At 36.6% G+C, this 22,065-nt stretch overlaps 1 protein-coding gene across 1 annotated transcript; it reads right to left on the bottom strand.

Annotated features, from left to right (window-relative positions):
* Window positions 1–693: 693 nt before the first annotated feature.
* LOC142357521 (uncharacterized) lies at window positions 694–20,358 on the bottom strand. The gene is made up of 6 exons (XM_075409137.1): window positions 20,151–20,358; window positions 17,402–17,634; window positions 16,739–17,042; window positions 9,931–10,198; window positions 3,519–3,831; window positions 694–1,402 (listed from the first exon to the last, which is right to left on the bottom strand). Exons 1-6 carry the CDS (start codon window positions 20,329–20,331, stop codon window positions 803–805), a joined length of 1,899 nt encoding a protein of 632 aa, XP_075265252.1. The 5' UTR covers window positions 20,332–20,358; the 3' UTR covers window positions 694–802.
* Between the last annotated feature and the right edge of the window lie 1,707 nt (window positions 20,359–22,065).

Below are 22,065 nucleotides of genomic sequence, written 5' to 3'. Positions count from 1 at the left end.
TTACTTCTCGTCAGCACCAAAGTTGAGCCAGGCTAGAGACGCTAACCTATCATTGCTAATTTTAAGCATAAATAACATATTTTATTGTAACATCAAATTATTACAAGCTGGGTCTTCAACAAAAGAGCTGCAATCAATTTGCATCTCAAGTTAAGAATAGCTGCCAATGATCGAAGACTTCGCCAGTGTAAGTATTACATGAAATTAAGTGAGTACTGGCTTCAAATCCAGAACCATAAAAACAATTATTTTCGGCATCTGTACATTTCCTCTTTCCACTTAACTAGCTATCAAAATTTGTTTTTACAAAAACTTATAACTTTTTTGAATCATATAGGGAAACACGAGGGACATCTATCAAAAGGCCAGGGAGGTGGTTATGTAATTCAGCTCGCGAAACCCAGCTCAATACATCATTTCAAAGAATTAAGGAATTTCTCTTTGCGAAATAACCGGACCTCATCTGTAATAAAACCACGCTTACAACAGAAACAAAACTTTGGAAAAAAAATCATGTTACCGTCTCAAAAAGAGTTACCGCAACCATTATCGTTTTCAGGGTGTAAATGTTAAAAAGTGAAAAAAATGCAGTGACATGAGGCATTTTTATAAATCATAAACACAATGAAACACGTTAGGAAGCTCTGCTAAAAGCCGATTTGCCAAAATTTCAAAAATATATATAATCAAATAATCAACAGTAACACCAAACCCCTGCTTAATACAAAAATTAGTGAAGTAGAAAGTGGAAAAGATTCAATTTAAAGTTTTTTGCATAAATTGTATAGATAATTTACCGGTCCTAATTAAGCCACAATGACTGCTGTTGATTCTGCACGTGGCTGTAGCCTCCAAAAGCCGGACTTGGTTGCGCATTGGCCGAGGCGAACATGCTGCTGGACATCATTTGTGAATTAAATTGTTGCTGTTGATTCGTGACATTATTTCCTGCGAACGGGGAACCTTGAAACTGGTTGAAGTTCTGGGCGAATTGATTCTGTTGTTGATTTTGCATTGTTGGGGCAAACATTTTATTTTGAGAGTTGAGAGGAGCTGTGTTGTTGTACATGGGAGGCATGCTATTCTGATTACTTGTGAAGTTGTTGTAGTTGTATGATGACGTAATCGGTTGTTGCCAGTTCATTTGCTGACTCGAGTAGGGGTTAGAGTTCGCTGTCTGCGAGGAGCTTGAGGACCCAAAAGCAGACGTTGAATTCACCATTTGCGCCCCGGCGAAGGGGTTTCCATTAGCCATAGAGGCGAAATTGTTTGTTCCTTGATGGTGACCATTAGAATTGGCCATGGTCGCCGCAACAGCCGGTGAAGAACCGAAGCTCAAGTTTCCGAACTGACTCGCAAGATTGTTCTGAAGGTACATGTTAGAGGAATTGCTGCTGGTCGCCTAAAAAACAAAAGGACTTGAAAGTGAATAACAATTACTCAATCAAATTTGTTCAGGAAAACAACACAAAAATAGCTGGAAGATTGCCGGAAGATAACATCTTTTGACTCCATTGCAAAAAGCTGGGGTAGAGTTCTTGCTATTTTCACTTGCAGGTTTTTGGAACATAGCCGGCTAACGTCCGGCGAATTGCTCTCAAACGGCCTGCCAGCGGTTGGCTTCGGTAGTATCCAGTATATAAACTTCGTTTCAGAGCAATTAAAAATTTACCAATAAGTGTCTCTAAAAATCAGAAGCTTGTAGCAACAAACTAAAAAACGGCAGAAGAAACTCTGAATTACAATTCAAAGAATTTCATTGACAAAAAATAGATCAAGAAATGATAGGAAAACAAAACACTGTGCAAAAGTAAAATCGGAGTCAGATCGATGCACGTGAACAACAAATCCCTCTCAACCTAACTCACTCTCGTCTACAGGAAGTCTGAAAAAATTCACCCCTCAAACATTTTTCTGACTCCCAAAACTACCACAGCGCGACTAAATTTACCACATAAAATTACTTCAAATTGACTTCAAATATCATCAGAATGTGTGAACAGAAAATATAAAAGCGGTCTAATATAATTGAAATTCTCTGAAAGACAAATATAACCGCAAGATGTCCGAAAACGAGAGCTAAAAAAATAATACCGACTAATGCCGGAAAAATTGCACCCCAACGACGGGCGTGGCAATTTAATTCAGAGGGGCTGTAGCCAAGATAACTTTTTATGGGTGCAATAAAATCACGACTTGGTAGGGGTTCGCACCCGCATGCTGGACTGAATGAAGCCTTAACCACTCATCTATCATGGTCTGGTAAATTTTGACCTACCATACAATCGGTTTTGTTTTAGCAACAGACTTAATTTCCGAATGAGAGCCACTTAGATCAGTGAATAATCAAGCGTGAAAAAGTCACTTAAGAAGTAAAAATCAAGAACATCTAGAACAAAAGCGCATTCATAGCCAAGCAAAATTTTGCAATAAGCACACATACGTTTACGATTAACGAGTCCAACTTCCTTCGAGGGCAATTTAACAAAAGCCGACTAACGACGGTCGAACTGCTCTCGGATAACAGGCGAGGCGATCTAATTCAGGGGTGTCATCCAGCATGCTACACCGGCTCGATTTTCTTGGCCTTCCAATTGAATTTGACTTAGCAAAAGACAGCTAGTGAATGTGAGCAAAACTAGATCACGCAAAAAGCAAGTCAAGCATGAAAAATTCACGATAAATAATGTTCACGAACATAAGCGCAAAACCGGTCACGCAAAAATTTTGCGTAAAGACACACATGTTCACAATAATTGCTTCAAACTTCGTTTGAGAGAAATTAAAAAAGTCAAATGTGCAGACGAAAAAAAACCGACTAACGTCGCATGAATTGCTCTCGAAGAACGACAGGCCGGGGGATTTAATTTAGGGGTGTAGCTTAAAAAAATTTATGGATGCAAAATTTCAGACCTCATAGGGGTTCAAACGCGTGACCTCCAGGATAGCAGTCTGTCATCTTTACCACAAAGCTACTTTGATCCTCAGCCGCTCACAATCGCTTTTATGTTAGCAACAAACAATGAGCGCAATTGAGATTAAACTCAAAAATGAGAACCAAAGTGGGAAAAAATCACTCAAGAAGTCAAAGAATGTTCAAGAACAAAAGCTCAAAAACGGTCAAGAAAAAAATTTTGCATAAAAGACCAACACGTTTAAAATAGTTGCTTCAAATTTCGTTCGAGAGCAATGCAAAAACTATCAGACGAAAGGTTCGTCCGACCGCAAAATGCATAAAAACCGTCCACCAGGACTAATATAATTGCTGCAAACTTTGATAGCAATTAAACAACTCCGTTACTATGTACTACGTGGGTGCTCGATTATCAGGCATTCGTATAATCATGATGAACTCAATTTAAGAAAAAGCGAGGAACAAAAGCACAGTACAAAAAAGTGAACAAAACAATCACTTTTTAAAAAGAGGCCACTGCTGGTGTAAGGCATTTGCGTCACTTTCCTCAAACACACAAGTCTAGCTGTTCGATACTTCAAACAGTTTAATAAAATCTCCTTACAGTGAAAGAATTCGACTGCTGGAATGGCGAATTCATATCAACTCCTTGTCCACCTCCGACAACACCTGTCCGCGATTGCATCTGCAGGGGTGAGTGAGAGTTGATTGGCTGATTCCACTGATATGAGGATGGGGCAGCCACAGGCCCACATGTCGGGGGAGGGGCCGCGAAGGGCGAGCTGCTCACATGGATGTTGTTCATGTTCATGCCGCCGCCTGTTAACGCCGTTCCTATATTAGGATTGAATGCCGAGGTTGTGTTTGACGACCCGTAAAGCGACAAAATGTCTTGATTTGATTTCTTCCCAGAGCTCCTAAAATGAACGCAGCTTTATTATATAGATCATTCATAACTTAAAAAAACATCAACATCAAATTTCGAACAAATTAAATTTTTCGAAAGCATGTCAATTAATTCTTGTGTCAACAGTTGTTTGTGTACCTTTCACGATAAGTATTTTACGAAAACTAAGACAATATAAGTTAATTTTTAATAGCACTCAGTCAATGAGAAATACTAGCTGAAGTTATTTAAAGATTTTAATATTTTCAAATGAAAACAAGACTACAGTATAAATAAACATACATTGTAAGTCTATTTTAGCATACAATGCACGGCTTGTGGCTTTGTGGTGTTTTCTTGAAATGACGTTTACTAGAGCAAAACAAGATGCGTAATAAATTTACATCAAAAATCCTTCTCTGATCTGCTGCTAATTCTAATCTATTCGGACAACTATATTACTAAATATAATCAGAAGCCGCGATAAGTGCAAGTAGTATCACATGATCTTTGGGAGCGAAAAACGATGACAAATTGATACCGACTGTAGTGAATACAATCTATCGAACTGATATCATCGTTGCTTTTAAAATGCAGAACTCCATTTTTAGAGAACAGCATTTTAGTATATTGCTTTTCGACGCTTCAAGTCATTAATGGATTGAAAGGAGTCCGGTAGGCCGAGTGAAACAATAACTAAAAAGTGCCGAAATCAGTAGTCCAATGTGCTTAATTTACTATATTTTCTGCACTCGTTTAAATATCTGTCTTCCAAACGAAAGTGTCAAATGTAAATTAGGTCAACTGTCTGATAACATTACTTATTATCCTTCAGTCGACTTACCAGCCAGTGTAAACATAGCCGGTAAATTTCCGGAAAAATGGAGCAATTGACCCCACTCACCGACGTTCCAAAAAATACACCGAAAAAATGACAGCCTAAGTGACAAAGTGTTCGGATTTGGCTCGCAGTTTTCATTAGACTTGATATATAAGGTGAATTCAGCCTTTAAATAAGAGCATATTAAGCTTAATAATAACAAAACGAGTTAGAAGTACTCTCCAAGGAAATTTGATAACTGAATGCACTGTCTAAACGCATTAAGGCTTAGTGTCCGGGCTATCTTAGGTTATCTCGTTTCTCTTTGATTTCGCTTTTTGACCTTGGCTGTAATTGCGTTAAATTGCTAAATAAATTCTAAATTTCATTCACTCGATACATTGAGTGATGTATATCAGAAGTCAGACATTAAACGGGTACAGAAGTAATCATCTCGCCCAATTGGCACAGAAATCAATGGAGTAAACACCTGACCAGAAAAACACCAGAAAACAGTCTTCAATTGTCTACACATAATATACTAACACAACCAGGAAACCAAAACCAAAGACTAAAATCATCACCAATTTTAATAGATAGTGTTGTAAAGACACCAAATCCGCTAAACCATGTTTAAAAAAATTGCATCACGGACCGCTAGATAGCATACCCAGTTTCGCAGAAAACCAATGAGCGACAAAGTAACAGAACAACAAACAAGGCACGTAATTGAAAATGTGAATATCTATAAAATCAATGCAAGAAACAATATACCAAATGTTACAGATAGAACTAGATCAAGCAACAAAAAAAAACAGGCAACGCGGTTTGAAAATGAATGGTGTCAAAGTCGATTAAACAATAAGCTAAAAATGCTTAACATTAAACAACTTTATTCTTGTCACAATAGTAAGCAATGAGACCGGTCTAAATTGATATTATGGGTGTAGACACTAAAAAGAATAAACAGCGGAATAATTAAGCTATTTATTTTATTTCCTGAAAATAATTGGTTTAAATAAAAAGTAATTTGAACAATTAGCTGTAAACCGGGACAGTTACAGGAATTAAGCTTGCTTCGTTACAATGTCGATGAGACCTGTGATTAGTGTGACTAAGCAGCAGGACAACAAAAATAAACAAACCGACTAACGTCCAACGATTTGCTCTCGAATGGGTGGCAAAGCAACCAATTTAGAAGGGGCAATATGCCGAGGAAACTTCTATGATACAAGAATTATCGGTTTCACTTTAACAACAGACTTAATCCGTCAATGCTCGCAATTGAAATCACTCAGGTAAAAAATCGAAAAGTCAAGCATAAAAAATTCACTGGAGAAGTGAAAAAAAATGTTCCAGAGGAATAGGTCAAGAAAAAACTTTGCTGCAAAAAACACAAGTTTATAATAATTACTTCAACAATTACTTCAAACTTTGTCCAATAGCAGTCAACAACAAACGAAGGCAAAAGACATAAACCACTGAAACTTTTTGCAAAGAAAAAATTGAATTGACAAAACAATTGCAAACCAGGCAAATTAAAAAAAAAACCTTATTTTCTGAGAAAAATTTTGCCTAGGTTGTCAAAACCGTTCCATGTGAATTGAAACCATTAAACAGATGCGATTATATCTCAGACATGATTCCGTTTCTTAAGGAGGGGATATTTCTTTTTCATTTCGTTTTTCGGAATTCAATCAATTAACATTACTCTGCTGAGCAACTGCTGCTTAAAAGAAGTTTGAGTAGATAGAGATAAGAGTAAACCTACCCTAGAGAAGTCACCAGCCAGAAAAGATTTCAAGCAAAATACCAAACAAGCTGTGAACTAAGATGAAGCGAAACAAACTTCTATTCGACGAATCACCCGAATAATTCTGAGATTTTTATTGACTAAACAGACCAACTATACATCAAATGGACAATGAATGGATAGAAAAAAACCACTCACAGAAAAGTCCGATCACATAAATTAAAAAACAGAAAATCAAAGTCAAAATGCCGACATGACAAAAGTCACCCGCGAGAAAACAAACTTATGTTCAAATATCTTTTCTCTTTACAATATTACAGTAAAAATATTACACCCCAAAACCACTTGTTTTTTCGCTTGACTTGTTTCGCCGTGACCAAAAAATCACATCAATTTGACTTGAAATTCATGAAAATGTGTGAACATATCTTATAAGAGATCGCCCCCATACAATACAAAATTCTTTGAATTGTAAAACATAAACCAACTAATGTCGGAAGAATTGCTCTCGAACGACAGGCGATGCAAATTAGTTCAGGGGCTGTAGCCTAGACACATTTTTCTTTATGGGTGCAAAAACAGGAGCCCACGTCGGTAATCGAACCATTGACATCCTCGCTCACTCAACAGAAGCACTGCCCACTCCGCTATCAGGCCTTTCTTGTTGCTACGCAATCAATTTTAATTTAGCAACAAGCTTTTCTTCGGAGTGAGAGCAATAGAGATCACTCAAAAACTAAGAACACAAGCGTAGAGAAGTCACTAGAGAAGTCAAAGAATGTTCTAGAAAGCGAAAACGGCCAAGCGAAAAATTTGCACGAAAGAAGACCAACACGTTTACAATAATTGCTATGAACTTCGTTCGAGAGCAATTAAAAATGTGCCGCTATAAAAGCCAACTGAGCAGATGAATATGGTTAATAATCACTCAAGGAAACCAAGAAGTAAAGCGCGAAAAAGTCACTCAATAAATGAAATCGAAAACACATTCTAAAAGACAGGTTTACAATAATTGATCAAACTTCGCTCGAGAGAAATTAAAAACCAGTAGAGTCTTTTCCAGAGAAAATTTTGTCAAACATCTTTGAATTAGTGAAAAAATTTCACGCCCAAAAAACACTCTTTCCCTGCGCTTTCTGTTTCGACTTGGCCACCGATCAAAATTGACTTCAAAAATCATCGAAATGTGTGAAAATGAGTCCAGTGATATTCCCACTATTTATTATTTGCGACTATTGATATTTAAAACAGTCAGACACTCGCTCTAAGCAAAATATGGTAATCTCAGTTCTGAGCTGAATTTCGGTGAAAAAAGTACATAAGTGTGGAGTACAGGACCTGAACAAGACTATTATTAGATTTCAAAACCGATTAGACAAAAAAGACAAAAATAACAAGCCCTGAACAGGACCAAAAATAAATCGAAAAACCAGTACACAAAAACCATGGCCGAAAAGATCGTAAAGTCAACTCCTGCGCATGAACGAAAAGAACCATTTCCAGAAACTTTTGTTGAATCACTGCTTCCTCGCTCTACTTAAAAAATAGAGCAATAACAATTCACTTCGTCTCTTCACTTCGAAAACCATTCGTCTTTTCTCTCCATATGTTTTGGCACGAGCAAAATAATAACTCCAATTTAAATTGAAAAACGCCCGAAGTCCGGAAACAATTCGAAGAGTAATCTTCGCCAACAAAACTAACCTTTGAAATGCTATAACTAGTAGCACAGTTCACGTTCGCAGCTCATGTGAACAGAAATTGAGTCAAATAACGAAATGCGCTAATAATTTTAGATACTACAAGTACACATGCCAACGACAACTCTATTTTGATGTAACTGATACTATTAAAATATTTAGAATATTAGCCAAGCCGTATTCAGAAATCTCTAAGAATTTGGAGAAAACTATGAAATTAAAGAAAATCTTTGTTTTTTTTGGCAAACTTCCGAATGAAAACTGTTCTATTCCAACAAACTGCATTTAGTACTCTGCACCAGAAACCCCTACGAACAGTAGGTTTCAGTTCAATTCACATTAAATAAAAAAAAATAACCAAAAATGACAAACGTTTATATAAATAAAAACGGTCGAAGTGTTGAAAAACTTTTAAATTATTGTAAAACTCTTCTTAATTACACAAAACTGCAGAGCGATATCAAAAAGAACCTCTATAATATTACTAGAGCACAAAAAACCTCTTAAACAACAATAAATTAGTTAGAATAAGAAACATACCTGGCAGAATTCGGGAAAATAGCCGGCATTGATTCCAATAAACCTGATTTGGAAAGAACAGAAAACATGGAAGACTGTTGTAAAAAAAATTGAAGTGAAAACTTTACATACACCTGTTTCATAACAAGAAGATACAGGGGCTAGTATCAATGCCAAAACGCAATAGAGACGTTAAATAAGCCTTATAAAAACAGAACTCAAGTAGCGGGCATATATATAATAGGGCATTATGGGTTTATATCGTTTCTAATTTTGATTTCATTTTTCGGCATTGACTATGTTCATTTTAGATTGCTCTGCTGGGAAACTACTGTTTAAAAGAGCTTTGAGAAGAATGAGAGGAGTGAATCTAGCCTAGAGACGCCAAAAACATTTCGCACAAAACGTCGAACAAGCTGTGAACTAAGGTAACGAACTAAGCGTGAACTAAGCGAAACGAACTTTTAATCGACGAAGTCAAAGAAAAAAATATGTCCGATATAAACCTCCCATGAACAAAAAATTTCACTCGCTTAGAGAAACTTTTTGACAACTCAAACCCTAACCACATGCACTGCCCACTCGACAATCAAGCCCTTCTTGGTGCTATGTTGCAACCGATTTTTTTTATTAGCAACAAGCTTTACTTCGGAGTGAGAGCAAGAAAGATCACATACCCGGCAGATTGCCGGAAAATAGCCGCCGTTGATTCCAATAAGTATGATTGGGATTGAAAGAGTAGAAGATACTGAAAAAAAATTTTGTACAAAATTATTTTTTAAGTCTGATTTATTTTGATGGCATTTCGTAGTTAAACATAACGTACTTCTGTTTCTTAGAGAGAGGCTACAGGGACCACTATCAATACCAATAAGCATAAGAGATGGTAACTAATACTTAAAGGAACGACGTTCAAATTGCGGGCATCTAAAATTGGGCTTTATGGGTTTATCCCGTTTCTATTTCTGACTTCAATTTTTTATACTGACTCTGTTCATTTCGAATTGCTTTGCTGAGCAACTGATGCTCAAAATCACTTTTAGCAGAATGAGAGAAGAGAAAAACTACCCTAGAGAAGTCAAAAAGATTTCTGCAAAAAGCTGCAAAATGAGGTAAAGCGAAACATTTTTTTGTTCGACGAAGTAAAAAAATAGGAGCGCTATAATAGCCGGCTGAGAAGATGAGGCGGCTATTAATAATTGCTACGAACTTCGTTCAAGAGCAATTAAAAATAGGAGCGCAGCAATAGCCGCTGGGAAGATGACGTGGCTATTGAAACCGCTAAAAACTATCAAGGATTTTGACTAAAATTTGAGATATAACTGGAGGAAAACTCACTTGGATTTATCGTCTGTATTCGTAGTGGTCACAGTGGTAGTGTCATTGTTAAATGGCGGACTACCAAACATATCACCAGCACTGTTTCCAAAGAGATCATTGCCTGAAACACCACCGCCTCCTGAGTTCGTTTGTGGGGCAGACTCGAAGACCAACCCCGCCAAATCCGAGCTCAGAGAATTTCCCTGAGAAGCCGAAGAGACAGTCACACTTGTTACGGCTTGGGTTGTTAATGAAGCATCGTTGCCATTTTGATTGGGTGCTCGTCCTTTAAGCACAATTGACTTCATTATTACACCGTAAAAATAGAAACAAATGCAGCCGGGATTTATTTAAAACAATAAAGCTATCCAATAATAGCTAAAAAATTTTAAAAACTGAGTATATTTTCTCACTTTAAATAATTAGATTTTGGAGACCAGGTTAAGCTCAGGTTAAAAATAGGTATCAAATATTTTGCACTATATAATTAGTAACACAATATCTTGCACTTCATATTTTCTATGCATTGCTTTTTATATGTCAGGGTAGCTAAGGTGCAATCACAACGCTGCAAATCCTTGAATTATTCAGTACCCAAATTGTTTTGTTTTGCTAAAGTACAACCTTAATTCATCTTGACAAAAATTTTCGGTAAAGGAGAGTGAAATTCTTAAGTAACTCTGATGAACTGCTCACTGTCTTTAAAACAATACAGTTGCCAGCCGATAGTTGGACGATCATTACAGAGCATACGATCACTTAAATAAATCTACCTACAGAATCATAATATTGGGGAGGGCAGATAGATCCGACACCTAAATTATACCCCCTTGAATGAGCTAGTTAGTAAAAGCCGAAGAAGAAGTTATAGCTGTATCAAGTTAAAAAGCTCACGCTCTCAAGAACAGTTGTTACCAACAAGATCGTGGCTTTAAAAACCCCCGCAAAATTGACAATGATGAAAATGGAAATAAAACACGTGATAGTAACAACAATTTGATTCGGTAGCTAAGCCATGATTTAATAAAACCCATTCAATAGTTACTCAACTTCTCTAACCGACAACTGGGCTTCCACGACAGCAGTAAAAGTGTCAGATAAGCGCGGCCAGAAACGTCGTCGACAGGGTTCAAGATACAGAAGATTGTTTTATAAATTCAGGTTATAAATTAAATTTCTCAGTCAAAAAAATGTTTGAAACCATCAGATACTAAAACTGGATACAATTTGAACCTTAAAAATGATTGTCAGATAACGGGTCAGACGAAAAGTCGCATATAAAACCACAGGACTAATATAATTGCTAAAACTTCGTTTGAGACCAATTAAAAAACCTTCCCTCGCAAAGCTACGCTCAATACCAAGTTACCTATTAACCAACAAAACATTGGAAAATTTAGCGGGTGGAAAAAACGGTAAAAACTTCATTAAACAAAAATAGTGCGCCCTGTTTCGTTGTGCAGATAAAATACCAAATGAAAAACATATTTTTTGCCAATGTTTTCTTTATTTTAGTCAAAAATAGGTTTTTAAGGTAAAATTTTTGTTAATGCTAATCATTAACTCCTTCCTTTAAACTTGATTTAACCGTCATTGTTGGCTTCAATTCTTCTCCCAAAAATTTGGGGGAATAAAAATTGAAACTGATGCAAACCTGATGTGAATTATGTTGTTCGAATGAAATAACGGAAAATGAGAAAACTATGGCAATTGAAACTCAAAAAATACCATAACAAATTTTAGCCCGGTAACAGCTCTTCGTTTCCTCCAACCGTACCGGACAATTGAATACAATGGGGACCTCATAATAAGAGCATCTGCTCATGAATCGGCACCAGATTGCTCTAAATTACTATACACAAATCACCGCAAAAGGATAAATTTTAAAAAACAAGTGGCTACAAGCGCTCAACTAAAATGTATCTGAAAAAAGTGGACTGAAATCTCTCACATTTGAAACAACAATTACAAAGGAAGTTGAGAAGTAAATAGACCAACGCCAACGAAAAGAAAACGACTAATACTAATTTACCGTCAATTTTGTAATCAATATGGATCACTACGCAAATCTCCTTCACTCCCATTTCCAAGATAAAAAACAAAAAACAAAGATTCCAACAGTGCTTTTAGTCCATCATGATATCCTCCGTAACTAAGAAAAAGGGATCTTTTCCTTTTGTGCCCCTCCAGCTTAGTGGGCGCATATAATTTGCACCCCTAGACGCACATGCCATATTACTACAGGATAATTTTTTATGTAATGGCACGTGTTCTATAACTTGGGGGGGGGGGGGGGGGGGGCACAAACGGAAAAGCTCCGAAAAAAGCAATCAAAGCAGATTAAAAAACTTTGACAAAAAAGATAAGATATGCCTATATAGTCTATTTTTTTCTCCAAGGTGGTACAACTGTGAACTGAGAAAGAATTGAGTGGAAACCAAGTAAATGTCTGCAGGAACATTGTCAGTAAGAAAAACCTTTTAAAAAAGGCATAAAACCCGGCGTTGAAATACATCAAAAGCCAGCTTTTATAAATCATCTCAAAAACTGCAGAGAATTCCAACAACAAGGCAAAAAAAACAGCAATTGGACGTATGGGATGCAGCACGCAATAAACTGAGTCAAAACTAAGATTCCTGAAAACCACAAATTTCCCTCTGGATGAAATGTGGACAGGTATAAAATTTCAAACAATGCCTTTAAAAAAATAACAAGAGTCCTTTGGGTTGAATACATAACCTACTAATGTCGGGTGCATTGCTCTCGATCTACACGCGAGCGGAGTGAAGTCGGGGTCTCGTGGGAGCGGGCTTGGGTCAAGCTAATGTGCGGTCCTAACTGACAGGTGAAGGAGGATGGGTGAAGGGAGTGGTGGTCGTGAGTGGCATGGGGGTCAAAATATTTTAGAACATAGCTAGCAGATTGCCAGAAAAAGCCGCAATAGCTTCTTAGATTTGCAGTCTCAAAAAGATAGTAAAAAACAGACCAAAAAATTTTTTCAATGCTGAAATGTTAATTTTCTATTAAGAATTTGTTTATCCTAATGCCACTTCTATTCACTGCTCTCAAATATCCTTCAATTATATTGGCACACACTCACTTGACCTTAGCTCTGTGAATTAAAGTAAAAAACGTCACTCCTGAGAGTGTGACCAAAAACTTCATCACGGGAATGATTAAAAAAACTCGCTCCACAAAGAATGAAAAAGGATGTCACGCACGCAATATAGTTGAAATTGCATGACCGAAATATAGCCAAAAAATTGCCGGAAAATAGCCGCCGTTGACCCGCTTAACGAACATTTGGATTGAAACAAAAAAAACTTGAGAGAAATTGCGAAAATTTTTGATCTTACTCTTTTGACTTTGACCGTATTCAATACATTACGTAATTCAATATGTGAAAGAACTTAAATCCATTCAGTTGAAACAGTGGGTGACGCAAGCCAGAAGTCAAGAGTTACAGTTGGGACTTATGTAAAACCAAAAACGTGATCAAAAGAAGTGAATTCAAAAGTGAAATACCCGTTGAGAGGCTGACGGCGGCTATTAATTAACCAAAAGCATATTTGAATTGGTTGTGACATTATATCGTCGTAACAAAAATCTTGACGACGAAATAAAAAAAATAAGAGAAGGCCAATAATAGCTCAGCTATCGCCGTCAAACTATTAATAATAACCGTCCTTCACAAAATGAATGTATGTCTCCTCAAAACTCTCTCAGTAAATCGCATACTTAGAGACTAAAGAGCTGCTCAATCACTTAAAGCCCTCCGGGTGCACCCTGTTTGAACCGTTTTTGCGAACAAAAAGTTGAAAGCGTCGACAAAAATCAGTCAAGCAGAGCACTATATAAAACATAGCTGGCAGATTGCCAGAAAATAGCCGCAATAGATTCGTAGATCGGCAGTCTAAAAAAAACAGTAAAAAAGACAGACCAAAAAAATTCGTCTTTTCATTGAAGGCTGATCTGTTACATTTTGATTAAAAATCTGTATAAGTTATTGCTGCCTCTATTAGCTGATCTCAAATAACCTTCATTTAGAGTGATACACACCCATTTGACCTTATCTCTTTGAATTAAAGTAAATAAAAGTCAATTTCAAAGTGAGGAAGTCATTTTTGAGAGTGAGGTAAGTCAAGTGTGACCAAAAATTTAATCACGCGCATGAACAAAAAAACTCGCTCCACTAAGAGCGAAAAATGACGTCACACATGCAATTCAGTTGAAATTGCAGAAACGAATGAACAAAAAATGGCTGTGACGTCATATGGTCGTAACAAAAATCATGACGACGAAATAAAAAAAAACCAAGAGAAGGCCAATAATAGCCTCAGCTATCGCTGTGCGGCTATTAAAGAACTATATTAAAAGAACTTAGTTCTTTTAATATCGAATAAAAGAACTAATGTAAGTAAAAAGTTGCTTCAAAAACATTCATCAACACCAAGCAAATATTCAGTGTAATAACATTACTGAAAAATAACAAACAAGAAAATATCCTTAAAATATATAGTTACTTTGAAACGCTTTTAAGCAGTGCCGCAATTAAACACGCGATAAAGAAACATAATTAACTGAAAAATTCAAAGGAGATGGGGCAAAATTAGAGCATAGGAATATTAAACAAAACCGACTAATTTCGGGCGAATTGCTCTAAAGCGATTGGCTTCGGTCACAGAGGGGGTTCGAACTTTTAAAACTAAGTACCGCCCTTCACACTCCGAATTTGCCTCCTCAAAACAGGTTCGCTCCTCAAAACAGGTTCGCTCCTCAAAAGTATTGCACAAGTAACATGCATCACTAGTTCCTACTCCCAACGACAGCATTACGAATGACAACCACCTGGACAAAACAATTAACGACTAGAAGAGAAAAACTTCAGACTTCTCCGCGAGACACAAGTTTTGTTTATAGGGAGAGCAATCTTCAAGTTTTCTTTCAACTCTTTAGCTGTCCAACTAAAATCACATCTCCAAATTGCAACAGACACATTTGATACAGAAGACGAAAAACTACCACAGATGACGAACTGGACAACCAAGCTCAACCCCGAGAGGAAAGTATACTTTAAATTCTTGAAAGTCTTATATAGTTCCACAAGTATTATTCTTTAAACCAACTAAGTATCCCTTCATTCATTAAGTTCTCCTCCTAAGTGCTTTATGTAATCAAACCAGAGCTTCAATCCCAGAAATTAACCAGTGCTTTAACCCACTCATTCAGCCAGTACATATGTGTTACTTTATTCAACGTTTAGAGCCTTTATTCAGCAAAATAAACATGATTATTTTCAGTGCTATTTCCAACGCGTTCTCTCAACCTTAACTTTATCCTATGTTCTTGCTCTTTATTCTGAATTAGGGCATTTAACCTTTTAAATGCTCCTCCAAAGCCTTTAATCTTATCTTAACTTTGTTCATTTTAATCTTTAGCCCAATTTGTCTTAACTCAAACATTATTTCTTTCAAACTCTTTAATTGTCTTTAACTTTAATGCTTTCGTTTAAAACTCATTTCTAAGAAAACATAAATTGGGTGGCTCCAACAAAAACATGTTTATATCCTTATATTCGTGCAGAATATATGTTATAGAAAAATTTTAAAACCCAGTTCCATCTCAAAATTTTCATGGAAAATATTTATTAAGTCCGGTAATGTCACGCCCCTATTTCGTCCCTCATAGTTACGTGATGATTTTCCTTTAAATATCCATAAATAAGTTTCCATCTAGGCTTGTAACCCCTAATTTGTAACCCCTATTTCCATCTAGGCCTGTAACCCCTAATTTGTTTATGTTTATTAAAAACAACTGCAGATTGACAGTTTACTGATAAACATATCAAGTGCCTAAAAGTCTCAATATTTACTCTTTTGAGTCCCCTGACGATGAATTCGCATAATTGGTCAATAACTTCATGAGAAACCATGTACTTGGTGAAGAAATTATTCTGCTAAAGTAGGTTCTAATACGGAAATTGTATATGTACTTAACAAACATCAAGAGACGTACAAAAGCCGGAAATTGCCCAACTTGTAGATCAGTAAATATTTACGAAGGACCAATACAACTCAAGGTACAACCCTGCGGAACGACGATCACCAGAACACCGGAGAAACAGCCTGACTATCAGTTGCTATTTGAACTCAACAATGATCTCGAAACTTCTTATTCTATCTCTGAAAACTTTGTTATAATTTATGTTAAAATAATTAAAGATTGAACTGGAAATTCTTCATAAAGTAACTAAGTTAGAACAGGCTTCTTTAGTGTTATATTGTGGCTAAATAAAACTCTAAAACCCAAGGCAATTAGTAGGTATATCACGCATCCGAACCGCTCAATAAAAGGCTATAACTAGCTAAATTAATTCAAAATATATCTACTAAAAATCGCACTGTGAAACATCTAAATAAGCCCTTGTAAAATGACAATCATTCACATTATTTACTGCTAATATTAACCTCAGAAAACACCATGAGGAACACTCTTAAAATCAGTGCGTAACATTGGGGCAGACGAAAAATCGCATAAAAAAGACCACATGACTGATATAATTGCTACAAACTTTGCTTGAAAGCAATTAATAATAAACACCATGCCCTTTCACTAATTTCATTACGTTGTCATTCTTTGCATAAAACATCACTTCAAATTCAAGGACAAAATCAGGCTAATCTATCATAGTTTCTGACTCATTTACAAGCTACTAGACGAAAATCTTGGGCACATGTTCCCCAACTCGGAGTTTTTATAATTGCTATCGATGGTATCTATTGCAAGATTCGGGGAGCATATTGAAAATCCGAGGCACAATAAGTACCTTTGTCGGCTGTTCCAGCAGCAGAAACTGGAGTTGATGGCGTGTTAGTCGTTCCAAAACTCAACAATTCATCCACATTTGCTACCGGCTGGGGTGCTGCCTGAGGAGCAGTAGTTGAACTTGTTGTGTTGTTCTTATTAGAAGCATGCGCTGTGTTTGTTGCTTCCTTTGTCTGTTGTTTGCTAGCCTCGGCAGACTGAGGTCTGGTGTTAGACGAAGGCGGCGCGCTGATCTGACCAGTGCCCCTTGCCGCTGGTCTTGTCCTTGTTCCGTTTATTTTTGCAAGATATTTCTCAATATCGATCTAAACAAATATTTGACACTTTGACCAAGACTTTTGACATTTTTAAACTAGTAAAAACCACCTGGGTTTCAATTCGATTAGGACTATCTACTTTGGTTTCTTTACTAGCCATTAGGTTATTGGACAAAAAATTGGTTTTCATTCAATGCCATAACCAATAGCAGTTCTAACAGCAAAACTTTGCAGAATAATCAAATACCAGATTTTTTATCGATTGTTCATTACAACTCTAAAAATGTTTAACTGAAGAATATATGTGACAATCATGAAGTGTCAGACTAGTGCTTTAATGACATCTTTAGCGATGTTTAACTGAAAGAGAAGCTATCGAGGCTACGCAAGAGTAAAGATAACTGTACCTTTTCAAAATTGAGCTCTTTAAGCAATTTGCTATCGGCGTACATCTTCTTATCGTACTTGTTCCTGATGAACTGCTCCAAAGCATAGTCTTCCTGGGGTCTGCGGTGACCAGAAGGCAATTGTGCTTCGTATATCTCTCGAGCCTTCTTGTTGCCCATATTGATCACAGACGAAATCTGCTCACTAGTCCAACTGTCTAGGTTCACACTTTTCACTTTCGATATGTGCACACCTGCAAGGAAGACCCATTTAGGTTATTTCACTATCAATACAGACAATTTCACTTCTTTTGAACATCTGGATATATATCAAATACCGGCCGCTATTATATATATGTAAATTAAAATCTAAACTCATCCAGGGATTTGGAAAAAATTAATTGCAATTACAATAATTGATTGTTTACTCTATGTTTACACAATTAATTGCCCAATGATTGGCGGAAATTGAAGCAGCATTTTGTCAGGTCGCAAACCCGCAACCAGAGAAAAAGTTCCCAGATCACAAACTTCTGAGAAAGATCGTATGTAATGTGACAGATTTTGGTGTTAGAAAAGTTTTCGTCGTTGATTATAAATTAAATAATTCAGATAACATCACCATTTCCGAACATTTTTGGGTACATCAAGGCAAAATTGTTTTCAAGATTGCAGAAAAAATAATTGATAGAACCCCAAATTTAATTGATCAATAATTGCACTTATTGCAATATTTATGTTTTGTCAAATAAAATAATTGATTGCTCCTCTTTTCATCTTAACAATTAATTGCCAAAATTTTATCCAATTCCCGGAACTCATATACAGCCTCAAATCTAATAGTTTCAGGGATATAATCTGTTTCGCTGATTCGTTTCAATAGATTCCTTTTAATCTGCTTCCGATTAAATCTGTTTTGCTGGATACTATTATTATTATTATTGGTTTAAGCACAATTTAAAATCTCAAACAGTGTAGGAAAATTAAAACAGATAAATTTTGGGTTTTCGCCTGAATCAAATTTCAGATAGTAAAAATTTCAACTAAGAGAGCTTATTCCATTCAACAACGACGACATGCGAGAACGAACGTCTTCCAAAAATCGGAGCGAAATTTAGGAACAAGTAGATTGTAAATATATTGAGACCTTGTAACCATCGTGTCTCGTTTCATTAGTCCCGATAAACATAGTGGGAGTTTGCGAAGCAGATGTACAAAGCGATGCGTGTACAATAAGATTTTGAACACAAGGCGCTGCCCAATTACTTCAGGTACAACAAGGTTGCTTTGAAGGATACAATCGAAAAATCAAACGCGCGGCGGAGTTTATTATTCGCTGAAGTTTTGCTAACAAAGTTTGGCAGACCATAATAAAGCGAATTACAGTAGTCAACACGTTATAACACTAAAACACTGATTAACTCAATTAGGACTGTTGTTTTAACTTGATCTCGAATTGACCAAACTTTACGGAGATAATAAATAGAATTCAAACAAACACAGTTATCTGTCCCTGCAGAGTAAGTTAACAAGCAAAATAACAACCTAGAGTTTTACCTGTTCAGTGTAGTCACCATCTTCTGGTAGACTAAAAGACCATAATTAACAATTTTACATTTCCGACTAATCATATACTCAATCTTATCCGCAATCAATTTCAATTTGACATTGCTGAACCAACGTTGAATCGATGTCAAAATATCATCACACATGCATTGACTGAGGGTCGAACCACAATTTTTAATAAACAGTAATATAACAGATTGCAAACCAATCCTTTTCGCTTATATCTCAAAAAAATTATGATCAATAATAAATTGACCTGCGGACAAGACTAACCCAGCTGCGGACAAGTCTAACCCAATATACATCACGGAACGCGACTCGTCCAGATAACAAAGAAGATCATTTAATAGTTTTATCAAAGCCGTTTCCGTTGAATGCGAGCAAGGATAAGCACTCTGATACTTGCTCGTGAGAATACTAAAATTCAGATAAATTAATTTTCTCAAAAACAACTTTTTCAACAAATTTTGACAGGAATCTTAGATTTGTCACACGTCGATAACTGGACAACAATTCAGGATCAAGGTTAGACTTCTTTATGAGCGGCCTCACAGCGCCTTGTTTGAATTGATTTGGAAAGTATCCTGTCTGGAGAGTTAAATTACTTTAATTTCAAAAGAGTTAAATTGAATAGATTCCTTTCAAACGCACGGCCTCGAAAATTTAGAAGATATTATTTGCAATAGTCTAGAATATATAATCAAATTCCAAAAACAAAAATTCCGTGAATAGCCTCACAAAGTATCTTGTAATAGCAAAATGAGTACTTTATAAGCAAGGTATTTTTCGAGAAATAGGACTGGCTCATAAATACTATGCCAGGCACCCAATACTTCGTTGAGAGGGCAGCACTGAAAAGCCGGATCCATTTGTCTCTCCCCCCCCCCCCCCCCCCGTACGTCATGCCCCCTGTTACACAGCACGTGCCGTTACTTGCTCAGTTATTATGAAAAAAAATATATTTTCCGTTTGTGAACCCCCGCCGAGTACGTTATGCACCCCCAGTCAGAGAGCACATGTCATAACATAGTAAATCTTTATGTACAAATTAGGCACGTGCGCCTGGGTGTGGAAATAATATGCACCGCACCCACAACGCTGCTGGGGCACAAACGGAAAAGATCCTTAAAAAGTTTTTGAGTTTTCTTAAAGGCTCAATAGAGCATTCAAAAACAGTACAATTTCAATTTATTTAACAACGAACCCAAATTCCTGTGAATACCAGCACATCTGATGCAGATGAACAAGCCCAAATTCCATGAGGCCCATCGTGGACCTTTAGCGTCACAATCACAGCAGTATTTATTTTCATCAACCGAGTTTAATAAATGAAGTAAAATTTTTTGGTGATTGGCATTAGTACTCCCTTGCCCTCTTCCTGCCATTTCAATTGCCTGAAAAGTACAAATTTGGTGTTCTTCAAGCTTTCGCACAGAGCTTCTATTCGCGGGTAAGTTTGGCGGGATATCGTCTCCAATTGCCGTTCCTAACTGTTTTCGGATCTATTCTGTTTCTGCCCCCTCAGTGTGTTTTAAGCACCCCCCCCCCCCCCGTTGTAAATTATATGTTGTTATATAGCACGTGCGCCTGTGGGGCGTAAAAAAAAATAAGCTCACTAAGCTGGGGGGCAAAAACAAATTAGATACCTTGTTGCATTAGTATAATAAAAATAGATATATTAGGCGTGTGGCTGCCTATCCACAACTTGCTAGTGGTGCGGCGACCTTTCTGCATATACGCCATGGTGGGTCACATGCGGTCCCGGGGTTGGGGGGGGGGGCAGCAGGGGCATCGTCAACATCAGGGATACCCAGGCGCACGTGCTATTACACCAATCTTTTATGACACCCAGGCGCACGTGCTATTTTCTTACATAGTAACGTGCTATATAACAGCATGTAATTTGGAACTTGGGGGTCATAAAAACACTGGGGGGGGGGGGAGAGAAACAGAATAGAACCCTGTCTTTTCTACAAACAATCGTCAAAAACACCCGGACACCTATTGGATGATATTTTCCCTAAGCGGGAATATTATTGCAACGATCATCTTAGACCACGTTTGCCCCCATCAGATGACGGAGTCAAGAAAAGACGGAGTTGGCTATTTCCTGACAGAATTTTAAATTTACAGCTATAATTTTCAGACCTTTTGGTGCATATTTTGAGCGCCCAACAGGACTACACTACACAGAAATGCCCACATTCCTTGTCCCTTTCTGAACAACTTATTACTGACCAACTCGACTTTTCACTCACCTGCAGACTAGAAATTAACAAACTCAGCTTTTTTAATGTAAAGGAAACCAATTAGTCAAATTAAAATTACTTCCAATATTTAAAACAAACGTTTTCGAACTTTACGTTCATCGTCAGGTTAAAACTGTTTTACAAATTGTTAAATGAATATGTATTTACATTTGTCTGAGACAATTAAAACAATTCTAGGAACTATTCTACAAAATCAATCTAAAATTTTTCCCTATATACAATATTTAGCCTATTTACAACTCATATTTACATTTAAAAAAAAACACTGAATTCCGATCCACATCAACGAGTACAATTGATATTAGTCCGGCAGTGTAATTATTTAAATGGATTTAATATTTCCATATTATAACAGAAAACATGAGTTAAATTCAAATTATGTCGCCTATCTCAAAATAAAAATTAATTAAGTTTATAAAGTCAACCCAACCAGTAAACAGTAGTTCTAATTCATTTTCCAAATTTAAAGTCACGCCATGTTGAACAAGTAACCTTCCACAAAATAGGGTTTCTTTTGTAAGCTAAGGAGAAGAAAGTTCTAAGTTGCTTGGGGAAACTTTTTTTGTCTTGTTTGATTTTAATTTCGCTGGGTAGTTCATTCCAATCTAGTATCGCTAATCTAACAAACGAGTTTTGCCTTTTGATAGAGAAAAATTTTTGGTCCCAGAACAATTTTTTTGTCCTTATAGACTCATGAATATTCCAGGTGATTAAAGGACGTCCCGATGTTGGTGAAAAAGCAGGTCGTAACTGTTTTTTTATTTTCCAAAAGTATTGTAACCTTTTTGTTTTTAAAAATAGTTTTACGGGTAGTATATTCCGACTGCATTTAATATCTTGAACAGATTC

Source organism: Convolutriloba macropyga, chromosome 2 (genome assembly GCF_964194025.1).
Source record: "Convolutriloba macropyga chromosome 2, txConMacr16.3, whole genome shotgun sequence".
Classification (NCBI taxonomy): domain Eukaryota; kingdom Metazoa; phylum Xenacoelomorpha; order Acoela; family Convolutidae; genus Convolutriloba; species Convolutriloba macropyga.
The sequence above is the reverse complement of the archived record's forward strand: the minus strand, read 5'-3'. Positions and strand labels throughout refer to the sequence as shown.